General features: G+C 40.3%; 1 protein-coding gene across 1 annotated transcript in view; it reads right to left on the bottom strand.

Moving 5' to 3' along the window:
- C2cd3 (C2 calcium-dependent domain containing 3) overlaps positions 1-21,828 on the bottom strand; it is a 109,983-nt gene that overhangs the window by 83,393 nt on the left and 4,762 nt on the right. Inside the window, exons 4-11 of the mRNA XM_013013964.1 lie at positions 17,217-17,392; positions 16,201-16,448; positions 13,437-13,569; positions 12,882-13,010; positions 9,674-9,821; positions 4,966-5,117; positions 3,264-3,470; positions 2,092-2,204 (exon numbers count right to left, since the gene is read on the bottom strand). Of these exons, the coding sequence (XP_012869418.1) occupies positions 2,092-2,204; positions 3,264-3,470; positions 4,966-5,117; positions 9,674-9,821; positions 12,882-13,010; positions 13,437-13,569; positions 16,201-16,448; positions 17,217-17,392 (1,306 nt within the window). The remainder of the gene's footprint in view (positions 1-2,091; positions 2,205-3,263; positions 3,471-4,965; positions 5,118-9,673; positions 9,822-12,881; positions 13,011-13,436; positions 13,570-16,200; positions 16,449-17,216; positions 17,393-21,828) is intronic.

The following is a 21,828-nucleotide window of genomic DNA, read 5'->3' on the forward strand; positions in this document are numbered from 1 at the left end:
TGGCTCAAGTGGTAGAGCACTAGCCTTGAGCTGAAGAGCTGAGGGACAGCGCCCAGGCCCAGAGTTTAGGCCCCATGACCAGACCCCCAAAAAAAATTATTTTAGAAATTCCTCTAATATGCTTACTTTCAGCTAACATGAATGCTCTGGACAAACATCCAGACAGCTTTTGATGCTGTTGTAAGCATATAATCAGGAAGTAAATGCCTTCCATTAAGACAAATCTTGAATAGTCCCTTTCTGAAGCTGATGGGGAGAGACTGAACTAATATAGCTGAGTAAAATGGTATATTACTTTAGATGGTATTTTTAGGGAAAGGAGATATTAGGACCTTGAGATGGCTGACCACTTGAGCCATGCCTCCAGTCCATTTTGTATTACTTTTTGAACAGGGTCTAAAGTTAGTCTGCACTAAGTGCTTCCTATTTATGCTTTCTAAATAGGTAGGATGAAAAGCATACTCCACCACACTCAGCTTTTATTGGTTGAGATGAAATCTAACTAACTTTTTGCCACAATCTTTTCATCTCTACCTACTGAGTAGGATTATAAGCATAAGCCACAATATTTAACCAAGTTATGTATTTCAGGATAATTGTTTATATCTCATATTTGAGTAAGATATAACAAATGAGAAAATACCCCTGTGCAAGATTTATTAATTTGTAATACCCAAAGATTGAAACAACTTAAATACTAACCAATAGAGGGCTGAAAATTCTGGTCTACTGTCACAATAGAATAGTTTATAGTCATAAAAAAAAAATGAAAAAGCTCAAGCTGGGCAACCGTGACTTATCCCTATAATCCTAGCAACTGAGAAGGCTGAGATCCGAGGATCACGATTCAAACCAGCCCAGGCAGAAAAGCCTCTATGAGACATTTATCTTCAATTAACCACTCAAAAACTAGAAGTGAGCCGGGCACTGGTGGCTCACTGGTGGCTCACGCCTGTAATCCTGGCTACTCAGAAGGCTGAGATCTGAGGATCATGCTTCAAAGCCAACTTGGGCAGGAAAGTCTGTGAGACTCTTATCTCCAATAAACCATTAGAAAACCCTCTGGCACTTTGGCTCAAGTGATAGAGTGCTTGCCTTGAGCTGAAGAGCGCAAGGACAGCACTCAAGCCCAGAGTTCAAGCCCCAAGACCGACAAAAAACAAAACAAAACAAAAAAAAAGGGAAGTGGAGCTGTGACTCAAAGTGTTAGAACACTAGCCTTGAGCAAAAGAACTCAGGGCCTGAGCAAATTTCATAGTAGCATTATGGCAAAACTGCTCCAAAGTGGAAACAACCCAAATGTCTATTCAACTGATGAATGGATAAATACGGAGTATTGTTAAAATATAAAAAGAATAAAGTACTGATATAAACCATGGCATAGACAAAATTTAAAATACTATGGGGCAAACCAAAGAAATCACAACAATCATGTTACATGATTCAATTTATATGAGAGATCCAGAATGGACAAATTGATTAGAAATAGAGAAATTAGTGGCTGCATAGGGGAAGGAAATGTAATTAAATATGGAGCTTTTTTTAGAGATAAAAATATTCTCCTAACATTGAACTGTAAATATCAAATGAGTGAACTATAGGATATATATCTTGATAAAGAAAAATGGAGATATTTGGTTTTTGGTTTTTTTTTTGGGTCCGGTCGTGGAGCCTGAACTCTGGGCCTGGGCGCTGTCCTTCAGCTCTTCAGCTCAAGGCTAGCGCTCTACCACTTAAGTCACAGCGCCACTTCCAGCTTTTTTCTTTTTGCTTATGTGGTGCTGAGGAATGGAACCCAGGGCCTCATGCATGCAAGGCAAACGCTCTACCCCTGAGCCACCTTCCCAGCCCAAAAATGGAGAATGAATGAATATGGTCTAAGAGATGCTCTGAGTTCTATTCTCAGCTGTGCTACTGCCCTGCTGCCTTACTTACATCAAGGTAGTCGCAAAATCACTGGCCTGTTTCCTCACTTATAAATGAAAAGGATTAGACTTAGATTAGATTCAGGTACTTGAAAAGTCTGATGAGTAATGAGGGGCTCAAATCCAAAGTCAAAGTAAGGAGCAGAAAAACCAGTTTGTTTCTTACTTCCATCTGTAATTTTACTGGAGGCAAGTCGAACAACTTCAGTTATCAAAGCTGTCTTTCCAAGTTTACTTTTGGAAAAGCCCACAGGAAAGTGATACTCCACAAAGAAAGTGCTGAAAAAAAGAAAAAATGACAAAGAAACAATGTTATCAAAATGGATACCACAGAAAATAGAAACATGTTTGGTTGGGGTGGGGGGAGAGGGAAGATAGGATGAAAAAGGAGGATCACAGGAATGGAAGGAGGAGGAAGGATAAGAAAATATAGTCATTATGTTCAATGCATATTATGTAAAAATTGAACTATATAACTATGTAGGATGGGAAGGGAAAAATAGGAGATAAGATGGAAGGAGTGACATTGACCAAGAGGCATTACACTTCTAACCTGACTTCTGAAATTGTAACCTCTTTGTACAACTACTTAATAATAAAAGAAACAATGTGATTAAAAAGCAAATTAGTAGGGCTGGGAAGGTGGCTCAATGGTAGAGTGCTTGCCTTGCATACATGAGGACCTGGGTTTGATTCCTCAGCTCAAGTGGTAGAGCGCTAGCCTTGAGCTGAAGAGCTGAGGGACAGCACCCAGGCCCAAAGTTCAGGCCCCATGACCTGACAAAAAAATAAAAATATATAAAACATCCATTTTTGACTCTAAAATCTATGGTATAGATAGCCATTTAAATGTTTGCCTTGTTATATACCATCAGTTTGCATTTTTTTTTTTTTTTTTTGGGTGGGCTGGAACTCTGGGCGTGGGCGCTGAGCTCTTCAGCTCAAGGGGAGCACTCTACCACTTGAGCCATAGCACCACTTCTGGTTTTCAGGTGGTTTATTCGAGGAAAGCATCTCAAGGACATTCTTTCCCGGGCTGGCCTTGAACCATGATCGTCAGATCTCAGCCTCCTGAGTAGCTAGGATTACAGGCGGGAGCCACTGGTGTCCAGACCAGAGTTTGCATTTTAATATTCTTTTTTCCCTTACTTACCTGGCATAGTTCTTGGAATCTAGAGGAGACTGAATTTACTTATATTGATTGAGTGATGCACACCAACACACATGACAAATTATACCATTTCACAATTACACAATTATTCAATTACACAACTGAAATTATTATTAGCCGCACTTTCCCAAAACTTCAAATTTACCTTTTTCCTGTTAGAAACATACCACTTTTTTGCTGTTATCAGCTTAGCTGATCTCCCAGCAAAGGGTTTTTTGCCAGGGGTCATCTGAGGACTATCTGGAGGGACTCCCATTGTTTCAATGATGATTCTGACTGAATGTGTTCTACCTAGAAGGGCCAGTCTAGCCACACTTAATGTCATCACTGGGGCATCTTCTGGAATTTCTGAGGTCATCTGTTCAACCAAATTTCTGCAAGGAGTTCACACAGACAAGCAAGGAATTAGAGGCCCAACATGAAATATTTTATAGTTTGAAAGAAAAGAGGAGAAAGGCAGTAGGGCAGCAAGTGAAAATGGCTCTAATTATCAGAATTTTGGTCCTAATCTACAATGAAAGAAATCTAAAAAAAATGTAAACAAATTATTTTAATCTAAAGATTTATATCCATCCAAGTATAGAAACTGGTGTTATAGAAGTAATTTTCCTAGAAAAGACATAGTTTATTTCAGCTACCAACTACTCTTTGATAACTATTGTGTCATTTGCTTTCCTTAGTGGCATTTTCTACATAGGTATGATTACATTCACATATAAGTATGTACTGTGCTGTCTCACTGAAATTATTGTTTTTGAGTGATAACAGATAGTGAATCCAGGAGCTCATGTTATGCGAGGCAACCACTCTACCACTTCAACTAAACCCCCCAGTGCTTTTGTTTTGTTTTTGAGATTGATTTTCTTAACTTTCTCCAAGCTAGCCTTGAAATTTTGATCCTGCCTCTGTCTCCAGAGTAGGAAGTGTGATTATAGACACGTGCTACAATACTTGGCCTTCCTTAACCATTTTAAGTCACCATCTTTTTGTTGTTGTTGTTGTTGGTCATGGGGCTGGAACTCTGGGCCTGGGTGCTGTCCCTGAGCTCTTCAGCTCAAAGCAAGTGCTCTACCACTTAAGCCACAGTGCTACTTCCAGTTTTCTGGTGGTTAACTGGAGATAAAAATCTCATGGACTGGGCTGGGAAGGTGGCTCAGTGGTAGAGCGCTTGCCTTGCATGCATGAGGCCCTGTAAGCAAAAAGAAAAAAACAGGCGGAAGTGGCGCTGTGGCTTAAGTGGTAGAGTGGTAGCCTTGAGCTGAAGAGCTGAGGGACAGCACCCAGGCCCAGAGTTCAGGCCCCACGACTGGAACCAAAAATATAAAATAAAAAAATAAAAATCTCAACCGGGCGCTGGTGGCTCACGCCTGTAATCCTAGCTACTCAGGAGGCTGAGATCTGAGGATCGCGGTTCAAAGCCAGCCCGGGCAGGAGAGACCGTGAGACTCCTATCTCCAATAAAACCACCAGAAAACCAGAAGTGGCGCTGTAGCTCAAGTGGTAGAGCGCTTGCCTTGAGCTGAAGAGCTGAGGGACAGCGCCCAGTTCAAGTCCCACGACCGACAAAAATAAATAAATAAATAAATAAATAAATAAAAATAAAAATCTCATGGACTTTCCTGCCCAAGTTGGCTTTGAACCATGATCCTCGGATCTCAGTCTCCTGAGTAGCTAGGATTACAAGTGTGATCCACCAGCACCCAGCTTTAAGTCACCATCTTTTCATGTTCTTACACTTTTTAAGGATTGCAATGATTTACTAAGTTACTGTAATCTAATTACTCTGATAGTGTTGAGCAAACATAGGTCATTTGACTTTGAGGAGATCTTGTGAAAATCATGTTCCTTAGCTTTGATACAGAGGCTTACCTGTTTTCTTCCACTGATGCTCTCTTCAGCTTCTGATCATTTGGTTCTAGAGCCTTAGAAGATCTACCAAGAGCTTTTGACTGGTTTAATTTTTTTGATGGGACCCTACCATCATCTTCACAAAGAACATCACTGATGCTGCCATCAGACTTCTATGGGGAAAGGAAACAAAAAGGGGATACTAAATGATGATTGCTAGCAGGATAGCAGTTATGAGGTATTTCTCTTTAGAAGATAAATTCTCTTTAGAAGATAAATGACTAACAAAAAGGACACAATTTCATATTCCTTCTGCTTATACAAAGGACAATCTAAAGTTCACAAAGAAAATGTAAAAATTCCATTCAAAGGAAATAAATGAAAGTAGATTGTTTAAAATCTTAAGCTGGGCACTAATGGCTCATGCCTGTAACCCTAGCTACTTAGGAGGCTAAGATCTGAGATTCAAAGCCAGGTAGACAAATCCAAGAGACTCTTATCTCCAATTATACAGCAAAAATCTGGAACCGGAACTATGGTTAACTAGAACAGTGCCTTGTGCAAAAGGAAAAAGAAAAAAAAGCTAAGCAAGAGCAAAAAGCCCTGAGTTCAAGTCCTAGTACTGGGGGAAAAAATCTCAATAATGATATACCACTACTGACTGCCTATAATGCATTTGGTATTTCTCTAAATGCTGTATACACATTTTTTTCTTTTTTTTTCTTTTTGTCAGTTGTGGGGCTTGAACTCCACCTGGGTGCTGTCCCTCAGCGCTTCAGATTAAGGCTAGTGTTCTACCACTTGAGACACAGCTCTACTACTTGCATCACAGCATCACTTCTGCTTTTCTGATGGCTTTTATTGGAGATAAGTCATAAGCGGACACCAGTGGCTCATACCTATAATCCTGGCTACTAAGGAGGCTGAGATCTGAGGATCACTGTTTAAAACCAGCCCAAGCAGGAAAGTTCATGACACTCTTATCTCCGATAAACCACCAGAAAACCACTGTAGCTCGAGTGGTAGAGCGCTAGCCTTGAGCTAAAGAGTGGAGGGACAGTACCCAGGCTCTGAGTTCAAGCCCCACAACCAAAAAACAAAAAAAGTCTCATGGACTTTCCTGCCTGTGCTGGCTTTGAACCTCAATCCTCAGATCTCAGCCTCCTGAGTAGCTAGGATTCTAGGCGTGAGCCACTGGCGCCTGACTGCATATACACTTCTAATACATTGCTACATGGTGCCCTTACCTCATGAGAAAAGTCAGGCAGCCATGAACAGTTTTGATGTCTATGGTTTTCAAAACCTGTATCTCTATAATAGTTTGAGGCCAAATGATTAGAATGGTATCACCAAACCAATAGTTTGCATGCAAAGTTTTTTTTTCACTACTCAGACCATATTTTGCTTTTGATCTTGCTAAGATGTACTATTTAATATATTTCACAAATTTCTCTCAGGGAGGAACCAGTGGCTAAGTCCCCTTAAATTAATTTCTTTATTTCTTTCTCTTTCTTTCTTTCCTTCTTTCTTCTTTCCTTGCTTGCTTCCTTTTTTTTTTTGTGAGAAAAGACTACAATTGACCATTTAGTCCCTTATAGTATAATATATAAACAAAGAAGATAGCATTATAATGATTTGGATTCAATTTTTTTTTTTTTTTTGCCAGTTGTTGAGCTTGAACTCTGGGCCTGGGTGCTATCCCTGAGCACTTTAGGTCTACCACTTGAGCTACTGCACCACTTCCGGCCTTTTCTGTTTGTGTGGTACTGAGGAATTGAACCCAGGGCTTCATGCATGCTAGAAAGGCACTCTACCACTAAGCCACATTTCCAGCCCTCAAAGGCTTGCTAATATAAATTCAGATGATCAATTCCAAGTTATTCTAGCCTATCATCTCCAATTTCCACCCTTTAGCATACCAAGATATCATATAATGTGTTAATCTGATAATAGGAACAAATCCTGTTATCCTAAGACTGTCCTTCTAGCTGGGTGTGGTGGCTCATACCTTTGACAGACATTGGGAAGATTGCCATTTAAGGTTAACCTAGGCAAAAATCCATAAAACTCTATATCAACCAATAGTTGGGCATGGTGGTATGTATATTCATCTCTACTATGCAAAAAAAAAAAAAAAAATCCAGGATCATGGCCCAGGTGTACTTACTCATCAGTGTGCCATGGTTTAAGTGGTAAAGTGCCTGGCTAGCAAGTACCAAAGCCTGAGTTTAACCTTTAGTAACTTCACTCCCCTCTCCAAATAAGAAAAGTTCTTCTGGAAGCAACATAATCTTTTCAAGATGAACTTAAAAAGAATTTTTGCTTGTAGGCTTTTTTTAATGGCAAATTTACAAAATGAAACTGAAAAAAATGGTATTGACAAAGCAATCAAAATCAAGGTAGGTTCATAGGCTAAAAGAAATTAGGGTGAAAATAAACTAGGTTGTTCAAAAGCTAAGAATTTTAGGAACCAAAAGAACAAGGAAGCCGGATGCCGGTGACTCACACCTGTAATCCTAGCTATGCAGGAGGCTAAGATCTGAGGATTGCAGTTCAAAGCAAGCCTGGGAAGGAAAGTCCGTGGAACTTTTATCTCCAATAAACCACCAGAAAGCTGGAAATGGTGCTGTAGCTCAAGTGGTAGAATGCTAGCCTTGAGCTGAAGAACTGAAGGACAGCACTCAGACCAAGTTCAAGCCCCATGACTGACAGAAAAAAAAAAAGTACAAGGTAATGCTGAATTTCTAAGCTGTGTATGTTAGTCAATTTTAAGAATGTCAATCAACCCTTACTAGTGGAAAGAAGAGATCAGATACTGACCCTGGGTTAGAACATGAGCACTTAAAACCTACTGCCTCACTTAAAATCCACACGAGCACTTAAAATCCACTAATTAGTTAACTTTTTTTCAGTCAAAAAATGTTTTTCAGGGCTGGGAAGGTGGCTCAGTGGTAGAGCACTTGCCTTGCATGCATGAGGCCCTGGGTTCGATTCCTCAGCACCACATAAGTAAAAAGAAAAAAGCCGGAAGTGGCACTGTGGCTCAAGTGGTAGAGCGCTAGCCTTGAGCTGAAGAGCTGAGGGACAGTGCCCAGGCCCAGAGTTCAGGCCCCACCACCAGACCCCCCCAAGGCCCCACCACCAGACCCCCCCAAAAAAAATGTTTTTAAAATTTATTTAGTTTAAGTAGTATAGGGGATTATTTATTGTTCAAGTGTGTCCCCCAAAGGTCATATGTTGAAAGCTTGGTCTGCAGTGTGGTGATGTTGGAATATGGGACTTTTCAGAGTTGAGTCCGCATAGGAGGTTCTTTTTTTTTTTTTTGGGTCCAGTCATGGGAAGGTGTTCCCAGCCCCCTGCATAGGAGATTCTTAATTCACTAAGAGGTGAGCCCTCAGATGGAAGTCTGGGACCTTAGTCTCAGGCTTCCTATTTGGTGATGTGATCTTTTCCTCACACATGCTCCCTCAGTTGCCAAGTGCTATTAGATGAAGCAGACAAGGAGACCTCACCTGAGCCTGCACAATGCTGTTTAAACTTTCAGCCTCTAGAATTACAAGCTAAATCATTTTTTGTGTGTGGTGGTACTTGGGTTTGAACTCCCATTTGTGAGGCAGTTGCTCTACCATTTGAACTACACTCTCAGCTGATTTTTTTCTTTTTTTAAAGTTATTTTTTGAATAGAATCTTGTATTTATGCCTGGATCACCTTAGGCCATGATGATGCTCCTATTTATCCCTCCCAAGTACCTGGGATGAGTACACACTACCATACTTGGTTGAAATGGGTTCTTGGTAACTTCTTTGAGATGCTTCAAATTATGAGCTACTGATTTTGCCTTCCTTTGTAAGTTAGGATTACAAGCCCAAACCAAGGTGCTTGGCAATAAACTTATTTATTTTCTTCCTTTCTCTCCCATTTTTGTTTCTTCTTCATTGGAGTAAGGGAATTGAACTGAGAGCCTTATATTTGCTGGGCCCTTTAGCTCTTGAGCCATGTCTTGGCCTAAACTTCTTTTCTTTCTATAGTCAGCCCTGACTTAGGTATTTTATGTAGAAAAATACAAGGAGTATGATGACAATGTTCATTCATGTAATGGTTACTTTGGAAAAGCGATCACACTCTGCAGAGACTCTAGAATATGAACCGATGAACTGAACATATAGCTTAATGTAAGAAAGAACTCACAAAAAAGTAAAACTGCTTCAACAGAGAATGCCTTAAAGGCCAATAGGAGTATTTTCTACTCCTTTTGTGAATAGAGGTATTTTTGGAATTATTTTGAATATAGCCACTCAAGGATGGTTCTGAAGTAACCCTACATTAACTATTTCTTAGAAAAACTCTAAGAAAGCAATAAAATATATATTAAGTAAGGTAACAAGCTTTGAATTTGAATTAATTCAATTTGAATAAATTTGAATTTGAATTCTGCCTTTAATAATTGATATGCATCTTTTGAACATGTTTTCTTCTTCAGGTAATTATTATGATAAAAGTTTCTTTTTTTTAAATGGTGCTGAGGATTGAAACCATGGCCTCATGCATGCAAAGCATTTAGCTTTGTTCCAAACATTTAGTTTAGTCCCTTAGATTTGTCATTAAGATTTAGCCTTGTCCCTAAATAACATGGACAGTTCTAAATAAAATGGATAGTTCTCTGGGTATCATGCCTATAAGCAACCCAATACCTCTCCAATTTCTAAAACTTCAGATTTAAAGACTTACAGGTGCTGTGTAAAATAATTTCTCCAGGAGACTCTGGTCATACTGTGGGTCATTCAGCTCACTGCTGCAATAAACATCACTCCCAGGAGATGGGGAGTCTGGAGGAGAGCCTAATCCATTCCAGAAATGACCTTGGGATAATTCAGCACTGCAGAGAAAACCAAAGCAAAGCACTTTAACAGAAGTTTCAGTTGAACTATTCTTTCTTTAAACTTGCAGAAATAAATATGGAAAAAGATCTAGAAAGCTGGATTCCCACTAAATAGAGGGTAGTAGATAAATACCCAGTTATATTCTCCCTCCTCTGAGATGACAACTCACACTCAAAACCCACCTCTAGTTATTGATTATGATATCACTCACTCAACAAACATTTTATCGGCTACCTAATCTGCTAGGTTCTGGGTGATACACAGATTGCTAAGATAACAAAATCCATATTCTTACAGTGTCTGTGCTTTAGTAGGGAGAGAAAAGGTAACCACAATTCATTAAATTTTACATGTTATGTTTGTGAAATAATGGCTAATTCAGAAATATACCTTCTTCCATTAAGCAAACGTATGCATATTTTGGATTAATTATGGCATCATTAGCTTTACATGTAATACAAAAATAAATAACAACTAATAACCTTTAATTTCTTATCTTCTATCTCTACTAGGAAGGACAAAGTACTCCCTTGTATGTTCCCATGTCTCTTATCCATTTGCTCTTCATAGTGGTGACAAACTCTATCTTCTTTAATAGTTTGATGCCTATCCATTTTTTCTTTTTTTTTTTGGTCAGTGGTGGGGCTTGAACACTGGGCTTGGGCACTGTCTTTGCACTCTTCAGCTCAAGGTGAGCACTCTACAGCTTGAGCCACAGCGCCACTTCCAGTTTTCTAGTGATTTATTGGAGATAAGAGTCTCAAGGCCTTTCCTGCCTAAGTTGGCTTTGAACCATGATCCTCAGATCTCAGCCTCCTGAGAAGCTAGGATTATAGGTGTGAACCATGGGCGTGCAGCGCCTCTCCAATCTTTTTTTTTTTTTGGGTCCGGTTGTGGGGCCTGAACTCTGGGCCTGGGCGCTGTCCCTCAGCTCTTCAGCTCAAGGCTAGTGCTCTACCACTTGAGCCACAGCGCCACTTCCGGCTTTTTTCTTTCTGCTTATGCGGTGCTGAGGAATCGAACCCAGGGCCTCATGCATGTAAAGCAAGCTCTCTACCACTGAGCCACCTTCCCAGCCCCGACTCTCCAATTTTTACTGTGAAATCCAAGCTCTTTAACATAAATACTCAAAATCTTTCAAAGTCTAGCTTTCACTTCCCCTTTTCTATGCTACCTCTTCTCACTCTACCTGTCCTATCACTAGCATACCAAATGATTATGTAACCCTGAAATTTCCCTAGAAGAAGTCCAAACTTGGCTGGGAAGGTGGCTCAGTAGTAGAGTTGCATGCTCGAGGCTGAGTTCGATTCCTCAGAACCACATAAGCAGAAAAAGCTGGAAGTGGAGCTATAGCTCAAGCGGTAGCCTTAAGCTGAAGAGCTGAGAGACAGTGCCCAGGGCCAGAGTTCAGGCCCCACAATCAATCAAAAAAAAAAAAAAGTCTAAACTTTAACCAAATTAGACTAAGTAGAGCTTGCTTTCTCTCTCTCTCTCTCTCTTTCTTTCTTTCTTTTTGTTGGTCATGGGGCTTAACTCCAGGCCTGGGCACTGTCCCTTAGCTCTTCAGCTCAAGGCTAGCACTCTACCACTGAGCCACACCGCCATTTCTAGTTTTCTGGTGGTTTACTGGAGATAAGAGTTTCCTGGACTTTCCTGCCTGGGCTGACTTTGAACCACAATCCTCAGATCTCAGCCTACTGAGTAGCTAGGATTACAGACATGACCCACTAGCGCCTGGCAAAGTAGTTTCTTAAAAGCATGTTCTCTTATACCTTTTAGCACTAGCCCCTACTACCTTTCTAAGACAGTAATGTATATAGTATTTTATTCAATAGGCATGCTTTGAGGGCATGTAAAAATATTAATAGCTAACAGTAACTAAAGTACGATGTGTCAAGCACAATGTTAGCTCCTTTATGTGTGTGTGTATATATATATATATATACATATATATATATATGTATGTATGTATGTATATCTATATGTGTATATATTTGTGTATGTGTGTGTGTGTGTGTGTATGTATGTGTATATACCAGTACTTGGGTTTGAAATGAGTGGGCCTCATGTTCTTGCTTAGCTTTTTTTTTTTTTTTAATTGTGAAAATACCGTACAGAGGGGTTACAATTACATGGGCAAGATAATTGAGTACATTTCTTATCAAGCATTGCTTAGCTTTTTTCCCAAGGATAAGTGTACCACTCAAGCCACAGCTCTAGTTTTGGATTTCCGGAGATAAGAGTCTCTCTGATTTGTCTGTATTCAAACCACAAGATCTGGGCTGAGAAGGTGGCTCAGTGGTAGAGCCCTTGCCTTGCATGCCTGAGGCCCTCGGTTCAATTTCTCACCACCACATAAGCAAAAAGAAAAAAGCCGGAAGTGGCGCTGTGGCTCAAGTGGTAGAGCACTAGCCTTGAACTGAAGAGCTGAAGGACAGTGCCGAGGCCCAAAGTTCAGGCCCTACAACGGGACCCAAAAAGAGAAACCAACCTCAAGATCTCAGCTTCCTAAGCATGTAGGATTACAGGTGTGAGCCACTGATGCCTGGCTGTCTGTCCTTCAAACAATAATGGGTTGGTAGGTTGGTGACAATTCCATAAATGAGGATTTATAGACTGGACGTTTATTTAAAGAATGGATTTTTAGCTGGGCTCCGGTGGCTCACGCCTGCAATCCTAGCTACTCAGGAGGCTGAGATCTGAGGATCATAGTTCAAAGCCAGCCCGGGCAGAAAAGTCCATGAGACTTTGATTTCTAATAAACCACTAGAAAACCGGAAGTGGCTCTATGGCTCAAGAGGTACAGCACTTACCTTGAGCTGAAGAGCACAGGCACAGTGCCCAGGCCCAGAGTTCAATCTCTACGACCGACATAAAAAAAAAAAAAAAAAAAAAAGAATGGATTTTTATTTAGTAGGCAATGAGTAGTAATTTGAGGAACAGGAATTAACCTGGTTAATCTAAGGAAGTGTTGCTTTAAGAGGATAAATTTAACAAGATACTCAGTGAATTGGAGGAAGACCTTAAAAGGAAGAAAGCAAGTTAAGACCACTTACCTGCCTAATAGCAGCTGTATAGCTTCGGTATCAGTTTTTGTGTCAGGATTCCAAACTGTATTCTCAGTCGGTGGGAGGAGGTGATCTTCTATGTGGTCTTTAAATTGATTGTTAGACAAGGCTTTGAGTCTAAGTTGTGGGAAAATACTTTCTTATTGACTGGCTAACAGATGGAACAAAATCTAAATCATAATAAATTGAGCTAAGAAAGATGACAAGGAGTTGGACTGACTCAAAAAATTAACACAGACTTTTGCATCATTTTCCTGCATAAGATTTGATTTTTGTAAGTTGGAGAGAAAATAGCTCCACTTTATATAAAAGTGTTCCTATTCTGAGAGAGCAAAGAATTTACTCATTTACATATTTAGCAAGTGCCAGGACTGGGATTAGATTTTGAGAATCTTAACTTCTACTTTTGCCTTCTTATTTAAAACCTTAAGAATCATTTACTGGACACCTTTGGGATTATCCTGTTCATAACTTGACAAAAACCATTTGTAAACAGCTATTAAGAAATCAATTGTTGAGGTTTGTGTCTACGCTGTAACTTACCTTGTAGATGATCTAAGAGAGTCTTCCTTCAGAGGAGGATGAACATTGTCTAACATCATGCTAGTGTCTGGGCTTGATTTCATTGCAGAAATCACCATGGCATTACGCAGTTTATTGCCTTGTTCTAACAGAGCTGAAGGCAGCAAAAGCAAAAAATGAAAACCCCTAAATCCAGAAGAAATACTCGCACTCTTTAGTGCATATTCTTCTATCACAGGACTTATCTAGAGCTATTTAATGGCTTTGTTGTCTACCTTCCCCTTAGCTGGAGAATTCCTTGAGGATATTCACTAAGTGTTTACTAAGCTTCTACTAGGTTAATAATATCACATCAACAAATAAAATTTCTCTTCTAAAAGACACTGACCTTGTGAGCTGTTCTATCCTCAGGTTTTCAACTGTTATAATACTTATATAAAAAGTTAGTAATGGGCTGGGAAGGTGGCTCAGTGGTAGAGTGCTTGCCTTGCATGCATGAGGCCCTTGGTTCGATTCCTCAGCCCCACATAAACCAGAAGGGGCACCGTGGCTCAAGTGGCAGAGGACTAGCCTTGAGCTGAAGAGCTGAGGGACAGCACCCAGGCCCAGAGTTCAGGCCCCATGACCGGCAAAAAAAAAAAAAAGATGTAAAAAAAAAAAGGTGTTAAAAAAGTTAGTAATGCCTACTGTTTGTTTTTATACCTAGATACCTTACTGAACTATCTGTCTATCTATCTCCCTTCCTCCCTCCTTCCCGCCCTCCCTCTAAAATTTATATCTTATAGTAAAGGTGATAAACATAGGTGTTACAGTTACATAAGGTAATCAGTACAATTCTTTTTAAAGAGTGTTACCTTCTTTCTACCTTATTTTCTTCCACTTTTCCCCTCTCCCCAAGTTGACTTTTTTCCCCCTTTTTTTGTCGGTTGTGGGGCTGGAACTCAGGACCTGAGCACTGTCCCTGAACCTCTTCAGCTCAAGGCTAGCATTCTATCACTTGAGCCACAGTGCCACTTCTGATTTCTGGTAGTTTATTGAGATTAGCGTCTCACAGACTTTCCTGCCCGGGCTGGCTTTGAACTGCGATCCTCAGTTCTCAACCTCCAGAGTTACTAGGATTACAGGTGTGGCCCACCGACTCCCTGCTAACTTACTGCTTTTGTATCACTCCCTAACATGAGATAATTATAATTCTGTTCTTGTTGTTTCTTATTTTAGGTTACACTTTTGTCTTCTTTCTACTACTATTTGGATACAACAGAATTTAATCCTTAGGCTTAAAATCAGAAGTTTGGTCACGTTCTATAGACTAGATGTTTTCAGAATGTGAAATAAATTTGGCACAACCCCCTATACAATGCATGAGTAAATAATTCTGGTAAGATAAAAACCTTATATGCTTTGAATTATTTGGAAACAAAAAAGACTAATTTTTCTCTATAATAAAAGCTTTATGGGGCTGGGAAGGTAGCTCAGTGCTGGATTGTTTGCCTTGCATGCATGAGGCTCTGGGTTCGATTCCTTAGCACCACAAGTGGTACTATGGCTCAAGTGGAAGAGCAGTAGCCTTGAGCTGAAGAGCTAAGGGGCAGTGCCCAGGCCCAAAGTTCAGGCCCCACATCGACCAAAAAAAAAAAAAAAAGCTTTAATCTCATTTTTAGGTTTAATAGGCCCCTTCCTCAAACCTACAATTATAAGAACCTAATTTAGAAGTTATGGATGGAAGTGTAGAAACTATGTAAAGGCATAGTATTTCTTTTCATTTATATTATGTGGATCTCAAAGCTTGGGAAGGGTATGGGAAGGGGGATGCAGCGGAACATATGGTTAGAAGATACAGGGGGTTACAACTGAATAGGAGGAAAAGTTACCTATGATTGACAACAATTAGTTAAACATTTCAGAATGGTTATAATGCCAATTTTGAACATTTCCAGCACAAAGAAATGAGAAATGTCTATAAATGCTAATTACCTTGATCTGATCATTACTCATTATACACTTGTAATGAAATGTCACATATATCCCATAAATAAATCAATTACTATATGTCAATTAAAAATACAACTGGTGGCTTAGATATAACTGGTGGTTTAAATAATGCTGGTTCTTGGCTTGAACTCAGTGAACTCAGGACCTGGGTGCTATCCCTAAGCTTCTTTTGCTTAGGGCTAGTGCTCTACCACTTGAGCCATAGCTCACTTCTGGTTTTTTGGTTTTTTTTTGTAGTTTATTGGAGATGAGAGTCTCTTAGACTTTCCTGCCTCGGCTGGCTTTAAACCATATTCCTTAGATCTTAGCCTTCTGAATAGCTAGGATTACAAGTATAAGCCACCAGCATCTAGCTATTAATTTTTTTTTATTTAAAGAAAGGACTTAGTAATCCGGGCGCTGGTGGCTCACACCTGTAATCCTAGCTACTCAGGAGGTTGCAATATGAGGATCACAGTTCAAAGCCAGCCTGGGCAGGAAAGTCTGTGAGACTCTTATCTCCAATAAACCACCAGAAAACCAGGAAGTAACACTGTGGCTCAAATGGTAGAGTGCTAGCCTTGAGCTGAAGAGCTGAGGGACAGCATCCAGGCCAAGTTCAAGCCCCACAACCGACAAAAAAAGAAAAAAAGAAAGGACTTAGTAGTTTCCTAGGGATGCCTGGACTTGAGTAAATCTTTCTTATTTGGCTTTTTAATTTGAAGATAAGCCTTGGTTTCCTTTGGAGGCTGGCTAACAAGTAGAACAATCCCAATAAATATAGCTTATTCTCAGTTCACAAGTCTATTTGTACCTGAAAGAAGGTCCTTGGTAGGAGGGTTGTTTGAAGGAAGAACACATGAGTCACTGTAACTCTTGGCAACTGTCCTAATTTGAGGCTGGAATTCAGAACTGTTGAGAAGGGACATACGTTTCCGTGGAGCTTTGCCTTTCAGAGTTACAGACTCTAAACTCTGCCCTGAATTTAGATGGTGCTGTAGTCCAAAGAAAGAATCCTTTCCTGTATTAGAGTTCTCTGGAAAGTACAAGTGGTCCTTCCCCCTGTTTTTTTTTTTTTGAAAAAGGAGAATGTCAGCTATAAATAATCCTTCATGGTAACATTCCACTTTGCCAGAGCTTAGAAAAAAAAAATCAGTGATAGTGATATAGCTTGGACTTTAAAAGAGGGAATTTGCTTATAACGCTACTTTATAAATTTGTTTTTCCTCTTCTAAACTAAAGAAATAATAGATGCTTTACCTATAGTTGTGGGTTTGGAGTTAATATGAAACAGTGAAATAAAGAGCTCAGCACTCCCCCACCTCCTCAACACACCCACAAGGGAGGAGGTCACCACAGAGCTGATACAAAGCAAATGTTTCACACAAAACAAAAATCTGTTGCTCTTATCCCTTCAGTTTCATACAGTAATGCCCTTTCTCTCTTTCTCATAGCATTCTCATCTCATTCTCATTTCATCTATCATAGCATTGGTAAACAATTTAGTCATATTTATTTCTGGTGATTTTTCTATAGACTGCGAATAGTCCTTCAAAATAGGAATCACGTAGAGAGTTTTTTTTTGGTTGGTTTTTTTTTTTTTTTTTTTTTGGCTGTTATTTTTGGTGCTGGGCATGCTGAACATGTGATTCACTGAAGGACTGAGTCTTGCAAATTTCCAACTAGTACCATTAGTGGTGCTTAGCAGTTATCTGTTAAATAAGGGATTTTTTTTTTTTTAGTTTTGCAGTCAAGTACAAATGAAAGACAAATCAAGAGTACAATGGGAGTTAGCTAACAGACTGGTATTAGGTATTGGTAATTAATTACCTTGGTGTAGTTGATCTACTACTGTTGGCTACTAATTCTTTCCCAGCAATTCTTATGTTTTTGGTATTTCCTCTGAATCCTTGCTCAGATAAAAGCACATTTTCTACCATGTCAGTAATAGGTAGAGGGCTGTAGCTGTCATAAGTTTCTGACAGAGGTTCCAGAGCAAGTGAGACCTGAAAGAGACATGTAATTTTCTTTAGGATTTCTTAGCTTGATACAAATTATTGTCCCACATTCTTTACAAGATTACTTCCAACTTCCTGCTTACTTCAAAAGCTTCATTTCTCACTATGTTCTAAATATTCCTTAATTCCTCTGTTCTAGATAAGCCAATAGCTTAGGGGGTATCTATAAGGTACCTTATATTTCAGTGCTTTATGCCTCTGTATATCAATTTACTCCAGCATTAATTCTTTATGTCCAGGTACAGATGTCACGTTCATTGCCTTCTTCATGATTCTACATATCTGCCCGTCAATAGATCCGCACACCCAGTATTTACTAGATACTTTACTACAAGCTACAAACTGTGCTAAGGTACTCATATGGAAAAGCTTTGGTGATGAAATAACCCTATCAGGAAAGTATATTACCATAAGTTGAAGGTTTTTTTTTTTTTTCCCCAGAGGATGAGAAAAGCATTTGTACTCTGTGTGTGTGTGTGTGTGTGTGTGTGCGTGTGTGTGTGCGCGCGCGTGCGTGCACGCCAGTCCTGGGGTGAATTTGGGGCTGGGGTACTTTTTGGCTCAAAGTTAGCACTCTATCACTTTGAGCCACAGCCCTCCTCTCCCCTGCCTTTTCAAAAAAATATTAACTTGAGATAAGGATCTCTCAAACTCTCTTGCCTAGACTGGCTTTAGACTTCAATCCTTAGATATCAGCCACCTGAGTAGCTGGGATTACAGGTGTGAGCCCTGGCACTCAGCTATTTGGACTTTTAAACTTATTTATCATGCTGATTAGATTATGAACTCGGGCTGGGAAGGTGGCTCAGTGGTAGAGCGCTTGCCTTGCATGCATGAGGCCCTGGGTTCAATTCCTCAGCACCACATACGCAGAAAAAAGCTGGAAGTGGCGCTGTGGCTCATGTGGTAGAGCGCTAGCCTTGAGCTGAAGAGCTGAGGGACAGCACCCAGGCCCAGAGTTCAGGCCTCATGACCGGACTCCCCCCCCCCAAAAAAAAAAGAATGCCATGTGCAATGAGGTGATCACTGTAATAATATCACCTAAAATCCTTGCTACCCAAATGTGTAAGTGTCCCTTAACATTTATCATTTGTTATCATGTTCTAGAAATAGAGGAGGTCCTAGGAATAATAAAGGCTGTGTTCCTGGCCTTAATAGTGATCTGATGACTGGCCACTAACTTTTGCTTTTGTCTTAAGCAGATCTCAACCAGTAAGAAAACAACTCATATAAGCCTGTTCTACCATTAGCTAGTGAAGAAAGAGTCACAATAATTCTGCCCCTTTTTTCATTTATCTTTCAGTGAAACTTGGGAGCTGGCCTAACTCCTCTACCTAGTTACACAGCTACTACTAGCTCTGTTACCAGCCTGAGCAAAAAGGTGACTAAAACATGGATCCTGACCAGAAAGGATTGCATCATGTAGTAGGTGAACTTAAAAAAATAATTTTAATGTAAGTGTACTAGGTGCTGTGGGTACAGTAAAGAGAGGCCCAAACTTGGGGGAACAAGGGAGGAATAGTGTCAGGATGGTTTCCAAGAAAAGAATACTAACAACTAGGCTAAGAATCTTAACTATGCATAGCCAGCTGACAGAGCTGAGGCAAACTCTAGTCAGAGGGAATTCTTATCCATTGGACATCTATGCCTAAGCCTTCTGCTTCTCACACTGTACCCAATTATTCCTGCAATCATCTCCTAGAACTTCACTCTTGTCAACTTTAGCCATGCTTCCCTAGTCCACAGTTACTCTGTGTTGATTCTCTCCTAGGTACTCATTCATTCTGAGCATGTGGTCTACTACTGAACTGTACCCCTCAACCAGACTTTCTATGTTATACAAAGTATCTGACCACTGTACTGATCCATAAAATGGCCTCATTTTCCCCAAGTCTTCTCCAGTGGCAACAATTTTCATTTCCCAGTAAAAGAGAAGCTGTCTTTCTCTTTCTCAGTGCTATTTTCAGATGAACCCTCCATCATCTAAATACAGCAACATTTTCTGAAACCCACACCATCCCCATATACCATATGCTTTCCCATCCATAACAGAGCAACCCTTAAGGATGCTCATCTGCCTTCTTAGCAGTGACTCAAGGCTCTTTTTAATATTAAATTGCCTATGATTACCCACTATATCTGTAACATCTATTAGTATCAGAGACAGTAAATTAATAGTCAACTATTTACTGCATGCTGGTCCACACAGCATGTAAGAAAATATTTTAAAAATATTTAAAAAGCTGGGTGTGGTGGCTCATGCCTGTAATCCTAGCTACTCAGGAGGCTGAGATCTGAGGATCATGTTTCAAAGCCAGCCCAGGCAGAAAAGTCTGTGAGACTCTGATCTCCAATAAACCATTCAGTTTGCCTTAAGCTGAAGAGTGCAGGGACAGCACCCAGGATCAGAGTTCAGGCCCCATGACCAACAACAACAACAACAACAACATCAACAACAACAACTATATACATGTTTTTAAAAGTCACATATCTTATAAAAATCTGGATCTTTGGCTTCTCTTTAAAAAACAAGCAAACAAACAGTTCTAACAATGCTGGGTCCCCATTCTCATGTAGCAAAAATTAGCTGCAGTAGACTTACAATGTTAGTCAGGCTATGTACTCCAGTCATGAAGTACATCCCAATGTGAGACAGTGATAACTTCTGTTTACCATTACATCTATGGCTATTTTTCAAAAAAAATTTTTGTTACAATAAAATCAATCTATGAGTTTTTACATTTGAATAGACACATGTAACCACCAAACAATAAAGATATAGAACAACTAAGCAATGGCTCATGCCTGTAATCCTAGCTCTTCAGGAAGTTCAGACTGGAGGATCTCAGTTCAAAGCCAGTCCAGGTAGAAAAGTCTGTGAGATTCCATCTCAATTAACCAGTAAAATGCCAGACTGAAATTACAAAGATCTGGTACTGGAATACACACACACACACACACACACACACACACACACACAAAGATCCATCACCTTAAATAACACCCTTATACAGATATTTTACACACACACACACACACACACACACAAACACACACACACACAAGATCCATCACCTTAAATAATACCCTTATACAGATATTTTGTAGTCATGCCCGTCTTACCTCTAACCCCTACAAACCACAGTGAGACACTGGGAACAGTGTCCTAGTATGTGTTTGCTGACAGGGCTGAGAGCCCAGAGTCCAGAATAACAAAACTTCATAGTCTCTTCATCACACAGGAAGTGAATTGCTGGAAGGGGGCTAGATGTATTAAGACCAATAAGCCAGAGTGATTAGGTCCCTCTGTTTATCTCTAGCAAGAACAGAGCTCAGTGCTGTGTTTGCTTCCCTCATTCTCTGATGCACCTGGCAGTTATGTGAAGGCCTAGACATTTGTTGCCCCTAGGGGCACAAATTGAGTGGGTGGGGGCACATGGATCAAGTGGGCACCTGACCAGACTACAGGGAGAAAGCTCTCTACAGCCAACAGCATCTCTCAGTACACAAAGAAGGAACATTTCTACAGTTGAAAGCATCTCAGAAGCAGACAAGTGACCTTTCTACAAAACACTCCAGCTAGTTTACCTTAACACTACTTAATTTGAGTAGTGTTGGGGATTAGGCCCAGTGATCTGAGCATTTGGGTGAATGCTTGGCTATTGATCTGTATTCCCTAGCTTAGAGGGAGAAGTAACACTACAACCTGGCTGCTACACTATCTTGCCTGAACATTGAGACTATTTCAATCAAAAGACTACAAGTGATTAAAACTTCTAATCAATGGACTGGGAATGTGGCTTAGTAGTAGAGTGCTTATCTAGCATGCATAAGCCCTGGGTTTGATTCCTCAGTACCACATACACAGAAAAAACTGCAAGTGGCACTGTGGCTCAAGTGGTAGAGCATGAGCCTTGAGCAAAAGAAGCTCAGGGACAGTGCCTAGGCCCTGAGTTCAAGCCCCAGACTGGCAAAAACAACAACAACGAAAAACAAAACCTTCTAATCTATGACCTGATTATAGATGTATAAACCCTAATATGAAAATATGACAACAACAAGGTAACATGTCCCCTACAAAAGTCATTAATTCTACTATAAAGAACTTGAACAAGCCGGGCGCTGGTGGCTCACGCCTGTAATCCTAGCTACTCAGGAGGCTGAGATCTGAGGATCGCGGTTCAAAGCCAGCCCGGGCAGGAGAGACCCTGAGACTCCTATCTCCAATAAACCACCAGAAAACCGGAAGTGGCGCTGTAGCTCAAGTGGTAGAGCGCTCGCCTTGAGCTGAAGAGCTGAGGGACAGCGCCCAGGCCCAGAGTTCAAGCCCCACGACCGACAAAAAAAAAAAAAAAAGAACTTGAACAGGGTTGAGAAGGTGGCTCAGGGGTAGAGTGCTTACCTTGCAAGCATGAGGCCCTGCA

The sequence above is a fragment of the Dipodomys ordii genome, unplaced genomic scaffold (genome assembly GCF_000151885.1).
Source record: "Dipodomys ordii isolate 6190 unplaced genomic scaffold, Dord_2.0 Scaffold22, whole genome shotgun sequence".
Lineage (NCBI taxonomy): Eukaryota > Metazoa > Chordata > Mammalia > Rodentia > Heteromyidae > Dipodomys > Dipodomys ordii.